Consider the following 20,065-nt stretch of genomic DNA (forward strand, 5'->3'; position numbering starts at 1 on the left):
AAACCATATTAGCACACATGTATTTCAGAATACTATGAGAAGAAAATTATTGTTTTAACAGCTTGGCATAACTTAATTTGTATTTTTCTTTAAATGACCTTTGTTCATTATTTTGAGGTCAGCTTTTATAGATTCTTGATAAGTAAATGCCTTTCAAAGGAACACATAAAATGGAAGAAGTAAAAGCTGGTTTAAATTCTTTTTAGTTTAATATAAAGTTTCATTTCAGTCTACTAAATTGGCATGAACTCTGTTAATCTCTGTGGAACTGATTTTCTTGTTTTGCTGAATGACTTAAATGCATAGAGGTTTTTTGCCTTTTAGGCTTACAGTCCAAGCTGAATGTCCAATGCACTTGGAGGATTTCCCTATGGATGCTCACTCATGCCCACTGAAATTTGGCAGCTGTAAGTATACAATATGAAGTACAGCCTTTGGTTAGTAACATTTCTCAGCATAATTTTGTTTCAGTAAATTGTTACATGAGAAATTTAAACCAGAAGATGGGACTTTAAAAAAAAATTGTAACCTGACACATCAAAATCTCTTTTTCTCTATTTAAGTGTTGTGTCTTCTAGTGTCTTTTAAAGATTTCATTACTCCAGTTAACAACAAACACCCTGCACCTGATCAACACTGCCCTGGTCTATTTTCATTGCAGTGTGCAAATCATAACACAGAACTGGATGCACGTAGCCTATGTAATATTAACAGAGAGCAGATCAAAGGCTTCAATGAATGCTTTTTTTAAAATTTATCATGACAACTTAGTTTCTCTTTATTGTTAATGATATTTTAATGTTTTTATTCCATGAAGGCAATAATGAATGGCTTTATGTGAGAAAAAAAATTTCATTCTTTAGTGGATGTGCATGTTAGAGACAGGTGGAATTTGACCTCACAGGTATTATTTTTAACAGCAGCATTATTTCACTTTCTTAGATTCCAGCCATTCTTCTTCTTTTTTGTTATATATATTTCCTGGATTTTGTACATTAAAGCTTTCTTTTTTTTTTTTTTTTTTTTTTTTTTTTTCCCCTTTGGCTGGAGCCTACATTCTCTGCTGGGCCAAGGAAAGGAAATGGTTTTGTTTTTTTGAGGAAACAATTTAAAACCTATAAATTCTGGCTGACTTTACAGAAGTCATTCAAAATTTGTCATACAAAAATTGTAGCAACCACAGAATACCAAGCAGGGGATATGCTGCCACTAAGGATGTCATTAACCACATGAAGCTTGTCACAGCACTGTGCCACTGTGCACGGTGCCATGATGCTCCAATATCCCTTTTCCTTGGAGTCTGTGGCAAATTAAATGAAGCCTGCACTTCTGATGTGTCCGCACTTGAAGGAAATCTTAGTTATGGAGATAAAAGTTCATTAGAATGATTTGCATCATGAAGCCTTTTCCCACCCCCTCAATATTATATCTGTAATTCATAATTCAGCCTAAATAACTAACACCAGAGATGTTAGTCAAAATTGGCTACTGACTAATAATATCTACATATATGTGCCCAGTGAAGCATGTTGGATTTAGAAGGTGTTGAATGAAAAAAAGACTCATATGTAGCTTACAACTTGAAAATTCCTGTAATAATGAAAGTCAGGCTAAGAGGCTACTTTCTTCATGAGCAGTTTTAGGTTACAGACCCTTATGGCTAGTAGGTGTAGTACACTTTGTGTGAACCACTTCCTTTTTTGTCTTTTTTTTAGTCTTGATTGTTTGTTTTTCTTACCAGCTTGCTTTTTTTTCTCTGCCTATGATTTTCTAATAATCAGAGGAATTCTAAATGTGAGCAATGTGATTTAAAAAAAAAAAGTGTCTTTCATTTCCCTCAAAGTCACCTGTGCTCCAGCTTCTTGGCACATTCAGGGGACTCTTATTTCTGTTCATTTTGAATGGCTTCACACACATTTTATTTCTTTACCTAGGACTCATTTCTAGACAACTGTGCATTTTTCAGCTTTTATTCTGGGATAGAATCTGAATGATGAATAGTGGTGAAAATAAGCAGGAATCCTGAGGATTTTGGTTTAACTAAGGCAAGTTTGCCAGTGGTATATATTTGTCACAGCTCTTCATATGCTGCTAATCTTATGTTGCTAGGAGGATCATCAGCATGTATGAATGTCTCTTTTTATATATAAGAGAAAAGCCAAACATGTATGGGAGAAGCTGTAGCTTAATAGATTGCTTTTCTTTATTCTTTTCAAAAAGTCTAGCTGACAGTGAAGAGAATGGAGACAAATCAACAATTTGCCATACTGCTAGTTTGCATCAAAGCAGAGATATTTTTGTGGAAAGCTGAAAGGATAGATGGGAAGTGTTAAAAATCTCTGCTTGCTACCCACCTGCTACATTTTGTTAGTCATGCAATTTATGGCTAGTTGCATGAAGAAGCTACTTTTTGAGCCTCTAGAGATTTCTCAAGTGAAAATGTTTGCAGACCAACAGTAATGATGCTTTACTTTTTAATTTCACTTGCAATTATGGTGTAAGATTTAATTGTGCTTGTCTCAGTCAATCAAAATGAACACACAACTTCTTCCATCAGTGGTTTACCCTTTTCCTTTCATATTCCATTTGTTAATAGGATATTAGACTGGAAAAACTTTCAGGACATACTCATTTTTTTTTTCTTACTTACTGGAGAGGCATTAGGGCTGTTTAAAGTACAGTGTTGATTTGCTTTTGTACTAGTTTATTTTGAGAGACCAGGTTAAGTGTATGTTTGATCATGAATGTACTGAGAGAGCAGCCTGTTTAATGTCATTGTGTCCCCCAAAATAATGGCAACTAGTGAGATTTACGAGGGTAGGCAGGACAAGGTACCAGAGTGTTGTCACTGCTGGCTTCCCATATTTAAGTCTGGATTTCAACTAATAATAAAATTCTTGTGATACACCCCCAAAGTTGGAGACAATGGAAGGTCAGAATTATACAGGAATTAATTTTTTAGAATGTTGTGTGTCCTAAATCTTGCAAATTGTCCTTCTTTTCATTAGCCTTATCACAAATTATAGGATACATATAATATCTAATCTCTGGCAAGACTTTTAACAGTGTAGAAGAGATGTTGTTAGTAGTTTAATAGAAATAAATTGTGGTTAATAAGATCACAAGTGAGTGCTCTGTTCCCATGCTGCAATAGGCACTTACTTTACAGTAAAGCTATTTCAGACCATCAAAGATATTTTTTACCACATAATTTTAAATTCTTTGGAGTGAGTTTTTATTTGAAAAATAAGTAGCTCTTGTAATTCTGTAAGTTTTGATGGATGCTGTTTAATTTAAATTGCTGATGAAATATTTTACCTTGTTTCTCACAGATGCATACACAACTTCAGAAGTGACATACATTTGGACTTACAATGCTTCAGATTCAGTGCAAGTGGCACCAGATGGCTCAAGACTGAATCAGTATGATCTTTTAGGCCAAACAATTGGAAAAGAGACAGTTAAGTCAAGTACAGGTTAGTAGAAGATATTTTGGAGAAAAAGGCTGGCTGTGAAAACCATATTCCAGGTGGTGTTAAAGGCTTCTGAAAAAGAGTGTTGCAAAATGTGATCTATTAGGTGTGTACTGTACAAGTAACACAAAACAGCACTTCACTGATTTTTTCAAATTTTAGTTAACTGGTGATAGCAGAGGTGACTATCACCAGTTAACTATCACCAGAGGTTGACCTCAGCAACTGTTTTCTAAAATTATACCTGGAGCTCCATGTTAAATCCTTACATTTGTAGCCCAGAGCTGGGTTATTTGTTGAATTTCACATTGTAAACATACAATAAATAAACATCAAGTAAACAACATAGATTTTGTCTATTAAATGGTAAAGCAGACAGGTTTCAACCATGTTCCCCTCCCATCATGTTTTTGATGTTAAGCACTGGAGTATTCTACCAGACTCTAGACTGGTTTCCTTCATAGGCTGGGCTGTGATGGAGCCCCACGAGTGCCTTCTAATGGTGATTAAGTTCTCAGAGAGCTGTTGTGTGAACACAAAGAGTTGATTATGAGCAGAAGCCTTCAAGGCTGAAGTACTTCTCAGTGCATACAAGAGTTCCTCATCTTTCATGCAACACAGTGGGAATCAGAAATAGCTGTACTCATTATCTTTCTTATAATCTATAGGACGCTTTCTATTGCAAAATACCTTTGGTACAATATAACCCTAGAACATTTGTTTCACATAAATATAGAAAACTTTCTCTTATCAAAGAAGTTGACTTTTTTAAGATGATAATGTTTTGTTCCATTGTATTTTGTTTGTTTGTGGCACCTAGGTGAATACACAGTAATGACGGCTCATTTTCACTTGAAGAGAAAAATTGGTTATTTTGTCATTCAAACTTACCTCCCCTGCATCATGACTGTCATTCTGTCTCAAGTGTCATTCTGGCTGAACAGAGAATCTGTGCCTGCCAGGACAGTCTTTGGTGAGTACACCGAGTAGCATTAGCTCTGTTTGCAATTGTTGAAGATGCTAGAAAGTACTTCTGAAGTAAAGGGCTTTTTCATTCAAGTTAAAGCATTTGTAGAATGTGATATGATTTCTAGTCCAAACAGCTTTCAACTGCAGCTTGCACATCTTCTGAGAATCCCAAAGATTCTAGAAATTAGTACATGCAAGCAAACTGTCCTCATATATCATTGATTCTTTTAAGAGGAAAAAAAAATCACAGAATAGAAAAAAATAATGTTTCTATTTAAAAAGTAAATTTAGTAAACTTAGATATACTTCTGAAATAACTTATTTACCTTGATATTATCCAGGTATTCTGGTACTTGGTAGATAAGCAAATCTCTAAATTTATAATAAATTAGGAAAATTAATTTTGAATTTGTTAAACTATTTGTGTTAAAATTTCAAGCTGAAGTTCTTTTAAAGAAATCCTATTCTGGAGTTTTGGGCAACAGTTTTTTGCTAATTCAAATTGGAGACTACTGTTAGGCAGCAGACAGGTTCAGCAGGGCAATAAGTGGTGTTTCTCAAAGTAAATGTTTTTCTTATTTGCAAAGCCAAGTTCATTTAGTTTGTTTGCTTTTAAAGAAAAAATTTTAATAAAATTAATGTCTGTGTGGAATCAGTCATCAAAAATGCTGCATAAAATTGTATGATTAGTCATCAGTAAACACCATGTACTCTTCAAAAAATAGGCCAAACTCAAATGCATATTAAAGTATGATGCACAACAAAGCATTTGCTGTCACTCCTGGTAGAGAACATGCCACACAAAACATTTTGAAAATTGCAGGTTTGAATATGAGCCTTATTGAAGTCAGATGAAAGAGGTCGGTGGTTTCAATGGGACCAAAATTCTACCATGGTTTTCCAGGCAGCTATCAGGCAGAGTTTTTTTGGTCTTTCTTCAAAATCTTCTGTGAATTTTTGATTATGAAAATGTACACTCGTGTTTTCCAGCCTTGCAAGTACACTGTCAAATCCTTCTATATCTCTGTCTTTGCCCTTTTCTGTATCCACTCCACTACATTTAGGACAGTGTGATTGATTTCTCCAAAAAAAGTCTCACATCTGGTCTTCCTAAAATGCACTTTTCATTACTGTGTCACTATTAACAAGGTACTCCATCCATAGCAAGGCCTTGGGATAATCTTCCTGAAATGTGTGCCTTCCTGCACAACTCTTTCTTGTTCTTGATTTTGTTTCTGTTTAGTATATATTTCTTTTAGAAATAAGTAGTATCTGCATGGCAGCCTGCTGCTTTGCTTTCCTGGGGTTTAGTATAACGTGGATAATGAAGTGTCTTGCTTCAGGATGTCTTAAGTAAGTGCAAAGAGGGCCACAAAAACAGAATCACACTGCTCAGTGACACGAAACCTGAAATCTGTTTACTAGGAACAATGGGTTTACTGCAGACTTGGCAGTTTTATGCTAGAATTTTATTCCTGCTGCACAGACATGCACCCTGTGTGCCACTCAGGGCTCTGTTCCCTCCAGGCCAGCATAGACTGGCACCCTGAACCTAGGAAAAAAGACACATCCTGGCTCTGCTTGTTGGAGAAACCTTAGCTCTAGGATGCAGCTTTTGCTCCTAAGGCTTAGCTTTTTCCTTTGGGTTGGGTTGGATTTTCCCTGAGGAGCTATTTCATAGCATTCCTTTACACTCTAGATGAGATTGTCAGCATAAGCTGCTAATGGGCTCTCTAAATACATAGCCTCAAGTGGATCTCCCAGCCTTTCTCCAAACCTACTGGCAGCAGTTGTCACTGCCATTTCTGATACCCTCTGGTCTCTTGCCTGAGTGTGTTACTGAAATGTGCAGCTAGTCATAGTTTCATAACAAATTTTGTCTATTGCTCTGTAGTGGTTTTTTGATTGTACTGAAATATTCTTGTCAGTTAGAGCTGGGCTGATTTACTCAAGGTTTCATCTGGGTGATACTTTGAAGCAGACTCCATCCAGTGACAAAAGAAGCCCATACTACAGTTACCTTAATGAAACAAACTACATTCAGCAGGGAATATAAAAATCGTAGGAGGTATTCCTTTACACTTTTATTGATCCTGTTTAATTTTTAGTTTTTATATGGAGTTGTCACTTGCTAGATACCCATCTTAGCATTGTGTATTAAATATATCAATATTAAAATATAATTAAACAGAAGTTACTGGTTTTGACAAAGTGTTTTTGAAAATCAGTGAAATTAAATGAGAAATTTATTTCAACGACCTTCTTGAGAGCTAAGGACCAGCTACTGGAATTCTGTTCCTTTCAAAGAAGCATAACTTCTAGTTATTCAATGCACCACTTAGCATGTATTATTTCATGGGTGAGAAAAGTTACTTTTCCCTTTCTATTCTCTTGCAATGTGGTTTCAAGTTCTAGGTTAACATTAGGGGTTGGTACAATGAGGCTTATTTTATAGTTGAGCCCTTTAATCCCTTTTCTTTATGGCATCTATTTAATATTGTTGACCTGCCCTATCCCAAATGAATTATGGCCTAATGCTATATTACTTCAACTTTGCTTGAGATTCATGGAAGAAGAAAGTTTTGTCATCCTTGATTAAATAAATCTTGAATGTGTTTTCTCTAGCAGATAAATCTGATTGCATTCTTAATGAAAGAGAATACGACTGGTTCATAATGCCTTCATTTAGTGCAAGATTACAATCAGTTTCATTTAGTAATGTGTTTATTGTTATGCATTTAGTGTCAACAATATTAGCAAAACTAATCTTGTGCAGCTTATTGGATTCTTGCTTAGCTTTTAGTGTGTCATAGCATTTAGAAGCATCACATGTATTTGAATTGCAGTATTAGATATGCAGGTGACAAAATCAGAAATTAGTTTTCTTAGTGCTACAGTTTTCTGTGTTTTAACTCACATGGAGTATCAATGAGAATGATAAAATGTAGTTAGGTATATATTCTTTGTTAACTGAAGTAGGAGAGAACAAAAATTTGTCTTACTATTTATTATATTGTCCAAGATAGAGAATTTTAAATTCACATAGTTCTTTTGTCAGTTCATTATGATAATTTTATTGTTACTCTGCGTTCCTGTGTCTGTTTTTACTTGTTCATGGTGTGGCTCCTTTCCATGGGGTGCAGTCCTTCAGGAGCAGACTGCTGCAGCATGGGTCCCCTGTGGAGCTGCAGGTCCAGCACAGGTTTTCCACAGTGTCAAAGCCTCCTCCAGGCATTTGCCTGTTCTTTCATGGGGTCCTCCGTGGGCCAGAGGTCAGTCTCTGCTCCACCCTGGACCTCTCTGTGGGCGGCAGGAGCACAGCTGCTTCGCCATGGTTTTTACCACAGGCTGCAGGGGGTTCTCTTCTCCAGTGCCTGGAGCACCTCCTCCCATTCCCTCTCCCTCTTGACTGACCTGGGTGTCTGCAGGGTTGTTTCTGTCACATATTCTCCCTTTTCTTCTCTGGCTGCAGTTGCTTCTGCTCAATATAATTTTTTCTCCAACTTAAATATGTTGTCCCAGAGGCACTGCCAGTGTTGTCCTTGGGCTTGGCCTTGGACAGTAGTGGTGTGTCTCTCCTGGAGTTGGCTGGCTTTGGATCTCTCAGGCATGGGGAAATCTCCTGCCAGCCACCGCTGCAGTCCTTCACAACCAAAACCTTGCCATGCAAACCCAAAGCAACTTTTTATTTGTGACCCTACAGAAAGAGGAAACCAAGAAAAGTTCAGATTTGTTCTCTGGTTCTTTTTACATAGGAATTAAATAATAGGGACTCGTCCTTTTGAACAATTCTATAGATACAATGTACTTTTCCCCGTTTAATTGAAAAAAAAAAATCTTGTCTTTATTCTTCTCTCCTTTCACATGCTGCAGATTATCTTTTGTGCCCTTAGAGATATCCCACCACTCACTCATTTTTGTTTATAATTTCTTAATTGGGAATTTCTGCTAAACGTAGATATAATAATATAATGATAGCCAGTGGGTAGTGGAAAACTAGCCCTAAGTAAGGGACTGAGCTGGCTGCAAACAAGTAATGTCTCCTCAACTTAGTGATGTGTGAAGGCACTATTTCATGTTCCAGTGGTGCCATAATTGCATGCAACTTTTCCTGGAGCTGGGGTAGATAACACTTGGAATTTGGCTTTGGGAATAAGCTTGTCTGTTGCTCAATGGGAAATTGTGTTCCATTGCTCAGCATTGATACAGTGAAGCAGCACGGTACTGACTTCACCATATGGATGCATAGCTTACCCAACTGATTGAATCCAACTTTGCTGGAAATAGATTTTGTTATGGTTACTGCCTCCCAAGCTATTTAAAAAGACTGTTTTGTGTTGTTCTTTTAGTAAAAAGGGTAGACAGAATGCTTGAGCTATTTTCTGTTATCTTTCTCTCAATGGTTGTTCAGACTTACTTCCTGGTGTTCGAGCAAAATCACTGTACTCTCCTTTTGTATTGCATTCTCTAACGACACATATACACTGAATGAATAAAAGCAAACAATGTACTGTGAAGCCAAATGTTATGGTGCAATACTTAAATATCATGCTACATACAGAATTTTTAAGCTTTTGTTTACACTTCTAGCTATTTAGTCTTGATGAAGTAGTTATCTGTATCTCTGAAATGGTCAACAATCTTTCCTTTCTGCTGTTATTTGTATTTATGAATCTCTTTGTGTTTTGGACCAGGCTGGAATGGTCCAAAACACATTTGCAATTGCTGTTAAAAAAATAGAGCAATGAAATTAATTTCTAAATTAAAAAAAAAGAAAGTGATTTATCAGTTCTTTTGTGATATGTTATTCAACCATTATGTGTAACTTTGCAAACTTCTGTGATGAAAGGATAAAATAGTGAGAGGAGTAGCCTGAAATTATAGGAAATAGAGCACATTTAAAACATTTTGTACAAAGTATTTGCAAAGCTATAGTACCTCTTTATTACAGAACTGTCCTTTGGTAACTCATTAATTAGGCATTTCCTTTTCAAAGGAAGTGTCCACATTCTAGCACAAAAGGCTAGGATATGTTTAGTTGACTAAAGTCTCTTCAAATTAGAAAAATCAGCTAATACACAAGAAGTGAATTTAGGGTCCAAAAATTTGTCTCTGTCAAGGAGTACTCTAACTTTTGCACATAAATGGGGGCATAATGTAGTCATCATGACAGATTTTAACTTTAATATATAAGTGTTAGCTCCTCCAATTTCCACTCTATGTTTCTATGTAGACATTTCTAGTTTTTAGGTTATCTCTTCCACTGTTATAAGCATAACAGAGCTGGTATTTTCCAGAGATATAAGTTTAGTGCCAGAGTGTTGAATTTGCAGCTCTGGAGATGGATTTTCCTCTCCAGTAAGAAAATGCCATTTCAAAAGTAGTACCATTAAAAAAAACCCCTAAAAAAACCAACCAAAAAAAACCCTCCCCAAAAAAAAAAAAAAAAAAAAAAATCCCAGGCAATCAAAAAGCTCCAGTCTTGGCTGGAATGGAAAAACCTGTAGTGATAGAAGATATTTAACTTTATAGGCATGCACTGCTGAAAACAAGCCTTGTAAGGATGTTTATTGTTAAGTAAAAAATCCTTGCTCTTTGGAGAAAGGAAATGTCGATGGTTTATTTTTTGGATCTTTTTCAAAGACAAACTGATGGCTGCTCATGGTCCCTTACAAAATAATACATGACCATTTCTTCTGGCATCAGTTCAGTTGCCACATCTGCTGGGTGCTGGGCTATAGAATCTAGTTCTTGATCTGTATGTAAACTGTGTTTTTTCTACATCATAGTGAGATACCATGCACTCTTTACATAGTCTTTCAAGTATTTTTTTGACTACTTCATTGTAGGGGGTACAATCTGCTCACTGTTTTTTGTACCAATTTTAGTTCATTGGCATTGGCATAGATAAGCAATGAGGAACAGTTTTGTTCTGATCAGTGTATGGTGTTTGTGGGGTTTTAAGTAAAATAATTGTGAATTTAAAGTGTTTAAGTTAAATATTTGTGAAATAAATGAGTTTTGTTATACAAGTTGACAAGTTGAATGTTCTTCCACATTACTAACTTTTCAGTCCTCTCAGGTTTAGCAGTGGCAAGGAGGCAGGGTATTTCAATTCATTTTATTCCATAAAGAAGACTTGATAAAGACTTGATAAAACTGATTTTTTAAATTAACTATAATGTGAAAAATCATCTGTCTTTTCTCTGAAGAATAATAGCAATATAAAAGGACTAGAGAACTAAACTGACAGATATTTCAGATTAAATTTTCTGTCCAATTTTTTCCCATTCAATTCAGGTTAAATGACTGTGGCAGCTTGAACAGCACTGAATTTATAGAGTAAAGGAATAAAATGGAAGTATCTTGGCAATGTCTGACAGTGTGCTGCTTGATTAGCATTTGGGTCACAAAGTGGTGTAACTTGCTGAACTTTTTAGAGAAGTTGTCAAGTGGTAGCATGGGGTAACAAGATATAAATTCACAATGTTTTAACTGAGACTAGGAAAGGTCAGCAGTAAATCTTAAATCAGATTTCTGAAGAAGTCAATGTGGCTTCCAGAAGATTAATTTATTCTATAAAGTGGGATTTAAACTGAGCAATACCTTAGCAACTGTATATATTTACATGTGGATAAGGTCACCTTATATCTGAGAAAAATTTACTTACTGATACTTCTGTATAATTAGAATGATTTATCTGCAGCTCAGGACTGCTGTTAAAATTTACATGTGATAATTTTAAATGTAAGATAGGCTGTCTTTTCCCTGAGGTGCTGAAAATAATTAAGCCATATGTTCTGTAAGTGTTAGGAGAGACTAAGTTCTTTACAAAATATATTTTGTCTATAGATTTTTATACTGTGCCATATGATAGCTGCTTTCTTTTCATTGTATAGAATAGTAGATGCAAACAGTGTTATGGCTGATTCCAGGCCAAATCCACTTTTTTAATTTATGGAGGCTGAAAAACAGCAGAGATTTATATTTGCTAAGGTGTCTCAATACCATGTGATTCAGGGTGTTCTGTGTGTTGTTTTCCCTGCTGCACAGACCTTTGAAGGCACTGAGGCTGAGTCCACTTAGCTTTGCTCTGTCACCCTTTGTAGCACCTTCAGAGATGGAGATTCCTTACTGGAGGCATGAAAATTGTGAAGACTGAGGAGGTCTCAGTAAATGTAATTGCTGCCTCTCTTCCCATTCACACAATGGTTAAAATTGCTTCTTCTCTTGTAGCAGAAGGGAAATCAGAGCTATGTTGATCCTCCAGAACCCAGGTGACAGATTGCTGACAGCAGAAGATCTGGCTTAGGGAGAGTGACTTTACTTTCTCTTGGGAAGCCTCCTACAGCAATTTTATGAGCGTGTATTTGTTGAAGCTGTGATGGGCTGTTACTAATATTTCTGCCATGGCATCTCCTTTGCCTGTCAGAGTGAAGTGTAGGTTTGCTGATCTGTGCTAAGTATATCCCTTTGTGTTGCTTTTAATTCTGCAGACGTACTTAATGGTGTGCCACAAAGGGAATAGTTTAGTTTGTCTAAGTGTGATTCAGCCTGAGGTGGGAGAACTGATTTACTTAAGGAATGGAGACTGTATTTATGGCTGTGGATTTCTGCTTGCTAAATCTAATTCAGAAAAGAGTTCCTCTCTTTTCCTCCCATGTATCTTCTTATTCTTTTGCAAGGGATTTTTTTTTTTCTCCACTGGGTCCTCATTATGTAAAAAGTACTGCAAAGGTCTTTCAGTAACTGGCACAGTGAATGCACAGTTTTCCTGTATCACCAACACTTGTTTTCTGACACATAATACAGTTATAATAATCTGTTCTTTCAAATCAATGCTGCTCTAGAAAGCAATCCATATTACCTGAATGAGAACTTACCCTGTTTATGTCTTTGAGTATGTCACTGAATGGTTAGTAAGACAGGTACTGTCAAAAAAAAAATAAAAATTCTCATAACAAAAGTGTATTTGTGTGGTAATTTCAGTAAATATGGGTGCCAGACCTGCAGTCATTGCAGAGAAGCCGGCTACCAAACATTAACCTATTAATCAGTATTATTCTAATGTTGCTAAATATTATGAATCTGTGAAGAAATTATTAATTTTTTTCCTTAAATAACCTATCCTTCCCTGATAGGTTAAAAAAAAAAAAATCTGTAAGTAAAATATCAACTCATTAAAAAAGGGACAAGAAACTTTCTTTAGACAAGAAACTGAACTGAAATTACTTCAAAGGAAAATCCAGATACAACATTTAATATAATTCTAGCAATGTTTGTCACCAACTTGAAAAAAAACAAACCCTTGCATTGTGCTTCAAGAACACACCATAATATTTTTTGGTTTTATTTTTGCTAACATTCAAAATCCAAGTTAAATTGTTGATCTGTTTTTGTGTCCCCTTGCAGGAGTAACAACTGTGTTGACAATGACAACACTAAGCATCAGTGCTCGAAATTCACTCCCCAAAGTAGCATATGCAACAGCTATGGATTGGTTTATTGCTGTTTGTTATGCATTTGTATTCTCTGCATTGATTGAATTTGCAACTGTAAATTATTTCACAAAGCGAGGATGGGCCTGGGATGGAAAAAGTGTAGTGAATGATAAGGTAAGTCCTAAGAAATTGTCCTATTTCTAGTCAGTTACCTAAACCAGCTCTAATATTGTTTTGATATTTTGCTATATATAATATATATTAAAAAAAAGAAAAAAAAAAGAGAAAAAAGATTCTTTAAATCAAAAGAATGTAAATGTATTTTCTGTCTGAAACAGGAATGTATGTGATCTCACATGTAGCTAATATCATTCGGTCTCACTTATCCAGATTTAGTTACCAAGAACATTATTTTTTTATATTGGGAACTGTCTTGTTTTTTGACTTCTCCAATACAACTGTTTATCTGGTTATTCATAAAATTTAATCCAGATTATATTGGTTGACCACTTTTTATTTTTTTTTAAATTCAATTGTGTTGGAAATAAGAAGAAATATATAATGTATATTAATCTTCACAGTATGTAAGGTTTAGAAAAACAAATTAAAATCAATATATGTAAGTACTGTGAATAACAAAATCTAGATCTTCTGAACATTTCCAGTATTCTAAAACTTATCCCTAATGATAGCTCGACATTAATTTAAAAACTATTTTAGACAGCAGATGTACAAAATTCTTCACCTATGATGTACTGATGCTTTGAGTACACAGAAACACAGTCATGCTATAATTTTCTGGTCTTTATAATGCTGCAGCTGTGATGGAATGGAAAAGTTTTAAACTGATAGAATTTCTCAATTCACAAACAGAATGATCTGGTGACACACCTAAATTTGTGTATTTGCAGTTTAGAATTGCAAAAACACAGAACAATTATTAGAGCTCGCTCATTTTGACTGACTTAATATATTTTATCCTTTTTTCCTATCTCAGACCTTGATTTTACCAATGAAAACCAATTTCTTCTGAAAAATACACATCTTTTTGTGATTCTTCTTAAAATAGGATAGAATTTTATTTGCTTCCTAAATTATTGTAGTTAATGTGAAGCAGGTTTCATTAACTGATTTCTCACCATTTCAAATGCATAAAGAAGCAAAATGTTCAGTTAATTGTAAAGGAGAATTAGAAGAAATGTTCATTCGTCATAATTCCCTGTGACTTCTGGAAGGGCATGAACAACCCATAACTTCAGGATCTGTTACCTCCTGCTCGAGGTAAATCAGAGGAAGTTTATCAGCATGTCATGAGTGAAGCTTTTCAGACTGGCACATTGTCCTGGCATTTTAATAGTGTAGGGAGCCCTTATAAACTCTGTGATCATCCTTTGGTTATTCCTTTAAAGTACCACAGTGTTGTCTCCTCATCTCAGGAATGACAACTCTTTAAGCTATCCTAGGCAGTATTCCTTGCCTAGGAGTGACAGTAGTATCTGTTACATTCCAAGAGTTCTCCACTTTCTTCAAACTGACATAACAAAAAGATAAGCTTTTAACATAGTCATAGCTTCTCATCCAAAAATATGGTTCAGCTTTATTACGCTGGTCTCATTAATGGTATTACAGATACCTTTTGAAAACACACTAATTGTGTCTGAGAGGAAAGACTTATAGATGAATTAAAGTGTTCCTCTCATAATTTGATTTGGTAATTTGCTCTTTTTTTTAGCTGAGTGCATCTGTTCACCTAAAGCCAGGCTTACCCTTCACCAATTAAAATTAAATATGTTTCCTCAGTGACAGTCATTTGTGTTCACATTATATGGAAATTCTTGTCTAAGTGCTGTTGACATGGAATTTGCCTCACAGGAAAGCAGATGCAGGAAAAAGCTACATAGTTGATCAACTATTTTTCACATTCCAGTCAATAAGGAACAATGCTGAATTCCCAACTGATTCCCAGATTCTCTTTTTATGTGACACCCTCTCCTAAGACAATGTATTTTGGGCACAACATCTAATCATGACGATCTTAGTAAGATTTTTAGATGGCCCAGAGAAATATCAAATTGGATGTAATTTAAACCCAAAATTTCAAATAGAGTAGATGCCTCCCAGTGGAAGCAAAAAATTGAAATGCACCTGTATGACAAATGTCACAAGAATTCCCTTATTGTGTCACTTCCATCAAATTAAAAATCAAGACAGACCAATACAACTGATGATTTTTTATATGATCCAGAAGTTAACTATTTCTTTATCTGCTTAATTCTGTATTTTGTGGAAGAGATGGACTAAATCTAATATTTATTTACTTGTCTCTAAATTACATAGATATATTTTAAATTACATTATTGTATGATGTTTTATATATAAATTATATCTGTTATATTTATATATATGTAAATAATATATATTGCTTCCTAAGAAACTACCTTCCATTCTTTCATGTAGGTTATTAGAAATTCCTTAGTCTAAGATTTCTGCAAAGCACTGGATCAATTTACAGCATTACAGTCTTATTGCATAAGTAGTCTGTGAACCTAGGTATTGGTCTAAAAGCCCAAGCCTGTATTCATTCCCTATACATCCCTGTGCCATGTGTACACAAGGACTCACCACTGAACTGCCCCTGGCTGAACTTTAGCCCTTTGAAAGGATACACAATCCCATAACAACACAGAATTGGTGAGATTGAAATTAACCTCTGAAGATCATTAAATTTATTTCCCCTAGTGCAAGAAGAGTCAACTAGGGATGGTTTCTCAGGGTCATTGTCCAGATATTTTTTTAATATCCTCCAAGATGAAGATTACACAACCTCTTTAGGTAACCTGTGCCAGTGCTAGGTCATGCTCATAGTAAAAATTGGAGGTTTTTTAATATTTAAGTGAAATATTCTGTGTTTCGTGTTGCACTTGTTGCCTCTTGTCCTTCCACTGGATTTCACTGGGAAAAGTCTAATCTTCTTTATTCTCAGATATTTACATACATTGATAAGACTGCCCCTGAGCCTTCTCTTTTCCAGGCTGACCATCCCCAGCTCTCTTGGCCTTTTATAATTCAGATGTTTCAGGCTTTAAATAATCTCTGTGGTCCTTCACTAGACTAGTTTCATTCATTCTTTCTTGAACTGGGAAGCACAGAACTGGATCCAGCACTCCAGATGTGCCTCCCCAGAGCTGAGTTGAGGGGAATGATCACTTCCCTTGGCTGGCTGGCAAGAGAAGGCTGCTGGCCATTGCTTCTGTGAGGGTTCAGTGCTGACTTGTGTTCAACGTGGTGGCCAAAGGCCCCAGGTTTTTTCTACAAAGCTACTTTCTAACCCATTAGCCTCAAGCTGCATTGGTGCATAGCTTATTCCTCCCCAAGTGCAGGACTTAAATTGCCCTTTTCTGGGCTTCACTAAACTAATTCCATCCCACTCTTCTTATCTTCTGCTGCTTTTTAGGTTCTTAGTCCTGTTTTCATCATTGTTATGCATTTTTTTAACCAATAATTGATGAAAAATAGAAATAGTTCTAGGGCTAAATCTCAGCTCAGTTCTAAAACTATCAATCAGGATTCCTTCTTTCACTTAATTGCAATCTCTTCCTGACCTCTCTATATGTGTGTCTATGTATATTTATGTGTAAATACATTTCTCCAGAGTATCTAAAAAATGTATATGCTTAATTCTGAGCATTAAATTCTATGCTGAAATTAATTTATTTATTAGTGGTATGTTATGACATGCCCAAATAAAAGTCATGTTCGTTTTATGTAAGAAAGGTCGCTTAATTTTAATTTTACTACAATGATGGGTAATCTTCACAGAAAACATTGTAAAGAACTTGCAATTTTGTTGTAAGGAGACGGATGTAAAGCCGCTACAGAAAGGCCAACTCTTTTCCAGTCATGTTTACAATCACAGTAACAGAGATTTCCTCACATAACTTCAGCAGGTCATTTGAGGGTGCAAGAGCAATCTTATGTCACCTCAACCTTCTTTTTGGATAGACTGGAAATGTCTTTCTTTATATCTGAATTTATTGGCATGCTGTTTCTTTTAATATGCTCACTTATTTCTTTTACTTTTGAAATTATGATTTATTAAGTCTATTCTGGCATATACACATGAAATACTTAACTTCCTGCTGTCTTCCAATAGAAAAAAGAAAAAGCATCTGTCATTAAGAAAAACAATGCCTATGCAGTGGCTGTTGCCAACTATGCTCCAAATATTACCAAGGACTCAGTGCTACCAACCATCTCCAAGAGTGCTACAACTGCAGAACCCAACAAGGCAAAGCCAGAAGCGAAGCCACAAGAAGCAAAGAAGACATTCAACAGTGTTAGCAAAATTGACAGAATGTCTAGAATAGTGTTTCCAGTCTTATTTGGTACTTTTAATTTAGTGTACTGGGCTACATATTTAAACAGGGAGCCCGTCTTACTTGGCTTTGCACCATCAACCTAAAAGCTGACTTGCACTGAGGACTTCAAGCATCATTCTAATCAGATAGGTTGTTCGCTATGTACAGTCCGACTAATAACTGCTAATCTGTGAACCATTATGTACAGTGTGTATATAAATGTCTTGTCTGTGTGTCTCCAAAGGAGGAACACAGTGTTAATTCATGGGTCTGTAAACAGATAGCACCCATGGCAAATACAGCCAGCTCTTTAAAAGTTAAACCCAGGGGACTTCTGTTAAACTAGGATTCAAATATACAGAATTATATTCTCTCCGTACAATGAGATGAAGATGTGATCCTACATAATTATTTAGGAGCAGTATTTTTTTAATTTAAAGTTAAGATATTTTTCTATAAAGTAACTAATTCTACTTTAGTGAAAGAAACTGTCATTTAAAAAAAGTGATTTTTTTAAAAAGGTGTAATTGTTTCATACAATAGCAGTACCCATGTACATAACAGTACGGAGGTAGTACAGTTCTGCTCTTCACAAACATTCTGGATACAAGTTAGATTGAAGAGGTAGTAAACACTGCTATATGGCAAAAGCCACAAGTTTCTTACTTCTGTCCTCTTTGAAGCTGTTAATAAATTAATCTAATTGATTTCAGGGAAAAGGGTTAATCAAATTCAATATCAACCAATTCTGCTAGTGAGATACTTATTTTTTCACGGTTTTATTTATTTGGTATTACTAAGATGGATTGTCTGGTTCAGCAAAGCTGGATTTTTTTATTATTATTATTTTTTATTTTGTTCTTAATTGAATTATTTTCAGATTTATAGAATCACTCAGAAATTTTTCAGGTTTAAGTTTGTAAGTAATATTATATATTTTTTTTCTTTTGCTTGATGTTTTCCTAAAGCCTGCCATTACAATATTTACCTGTATTTGTCCCAGGAAGCACTGTTTTCAAGGGAAACCATGATTTAAGTTCAGGAATATGTCCATATAATAAAATTTACTGCTGCTTTTGTAAATTGCAACTTTACATTTCGCTGACATAACTTTACAACAACTTTGTATACTAGAAATGATTTTGCTAAGATTTGAATGTTATTTTTTTAATAAAAGGTCATGCATCATCTGTAGGCATCAACTGTATTTCATATACACAAATATAACAAAATTGGATCTGCCACTGGCAATTTTATAAGAACATTTAATACTATCAGTAAAATTGTTTTTCTTCTGAGCCTTTGAAAATATTCTTTATGCCCCTAAAGGCCTGGTAAATCATAGCATAAATAATAATTATGTACTGTATTTAGATTTTAGTATACTTGGCCAATCAAAACTATTTTGATTCACACATACATTAGCAGTTATTAGTTGACCTTTAAAAAAAGATACACCTTTATGATGATGTCTTCTAGTAGAGACATATGTAGTCGTATAGTGTCATTTATTGCAGTTTTGTACAGTAACTTGAGTATAGTGCATAAAATAGATATGTTCAGAGTTTAAAAAAAGTTGTACAAATATTTCTAAAATCAAATAAAAGAGTATCTTAAGACATGGAAGTGTGCTAAAAACAACAAAGAGAAACACTGCTTTCTTTTGCTGTTTTATTTTCTTGCTTTTTCTTTGCTTTTGATGTGATTCTGTTTTGTACTTTGTGTGACAGTATAGATGCCAAGGTCACAAATGCATATTATAAATAGAATTAATAGTTAAGACAGAGTTGACATCAGTAAAATAAAGACATTTAGTAGGTTATAAAAGAAAGGGAGAAGCATGGACAAGGTGTGTATCCCTTGAATTCCCTCTAATTAAACTGTCAGACTAAACCTTTCTCATCAACAGTAGCTTAAAAATGAGCACTTTACTCAGAACATTAAAATAAAAATATCCTTATTTTCATATATATTTATATGTAAATGTAGATCTTCCATGTTACATGGAGATGTGTGCAATAGTGTGATTATGAAAAAAAGGCTAGAAGGCAAGCAATAAAAAAGGGTTTTTTCATGGTATAAGCGTACATTTTTAAACTGTTTCATTTGTAAATTATAAATTTTCCCTTCAACATCACATTGTCCAGGTATGAATAAATATATAAATATGTACATATGTACAAATAATTGTAAATATTAGGACTGTAGAAAAATCCCTTCACTTTTAGCTCTGTTTTTGGCAAAGGGCTCTGACTGTATAGTTTAATGGAGGCCCCTGCTAAAATGCTCTTGAACTTGAATAGCTCGATTATGTTTTCTGTGGCTGAGGTCTCCTTCCTGTGACCTAGTGAGAGTTCTTACCTTCTGTTCATATCAGCAAGATCTAGGGACTCTCCAAACCTCACCGGACTGGGGTATGAGTAACAGAGATTTGTGTCTCACCCTTGGCTACATCCCAGGTACTCAAACCTTTCACAGTGTTGAAACTGTTGTGTATTTCTCCAAGCATGACACTGTTCAGTCAGAACTCTCCCCATGCCAACCAAATATGAGTGTGCTCAGTCATGCTGAATTACCTGATAAGGAAGGATTTTGCATCCTTATCCAAGAATGGGATCTGCTCAAAAGCTTTTAATGGTAAGGTCTTCTCCAGCAAGACTTCTCTGGAAAATAACATCTGGGTAACTCAGAGCTGCATGCACAAAGCACATATTCAGTTTGCACAAAAAGCCCGATGCTGTCTCATGTTAGTCAGCCCCGCTGCTACTGTTTTCATTGGGTACAACTATTTTTTCATTCACTGACCCTTTTCTCTACACTTGCT

At 35.2% G+C, this 20,065-nt stretch overlaps 1 protein-coding gene across 2 annotated transcripts in view; it reads left to right on the forward strand.

Moving 5' to 3' along the window:
* Positions 1-17,351, forward strand: part of GABRA2 (gamma-aminobutyric acid type A receptor subunit alpha2) — a 57,433-nt gene extending 40,082 nt beyond the window's left edge. Inside the window, exons 5-10 of one of the 2 annotated variants that reach the window (XM_058838031.1) lie at positions 325-407; positions 3,333-3,476; positions 4,294-4,446; positions 12,855-13,057; positions 15,455-15,457; positions 17,037-17,351. In XM_058838031.1, the coding sequence (XP_058694014.1) occupies positions 325-407; positions 3,333-3,476; positions 4,294-4,446; positions 12,855-13,057; positions 15,455-15,457; positions 17,037-17,345 (895 nt within the window). In that variant the 3' untranslated portion in view covers positions 17,346-17,351. The remainder of the gene's footprint in view (positions 1-324; positions 408-3,332; positions 3,477-4,293; positions 4,447-12,854; positions 13,058-15,454; positions 15,458-17,036) is intronic. The other variant, XM_058838030.1, reaches the window with a different exon arrangement.
* Positions 17,352-20,065: the final 2,714 nt, after the last annotated feature.

The sequence above is a fragment of the Poecile atricapillus genome, chromosome 4 (genome assembly GCF_030490865.1).
Source record: "Poecile atricapillus isolate bPoeAtr1 chromosome 4, bPoeAtr1.hap1, whole genome shotgun sequence".
In the NCBI taxonomy this organism is placed as follows: Eukaryota; Metazoa; Chordata; class Aves; order Passeriformes; family Paridae; genus Poecile; species Poecile atricapillus.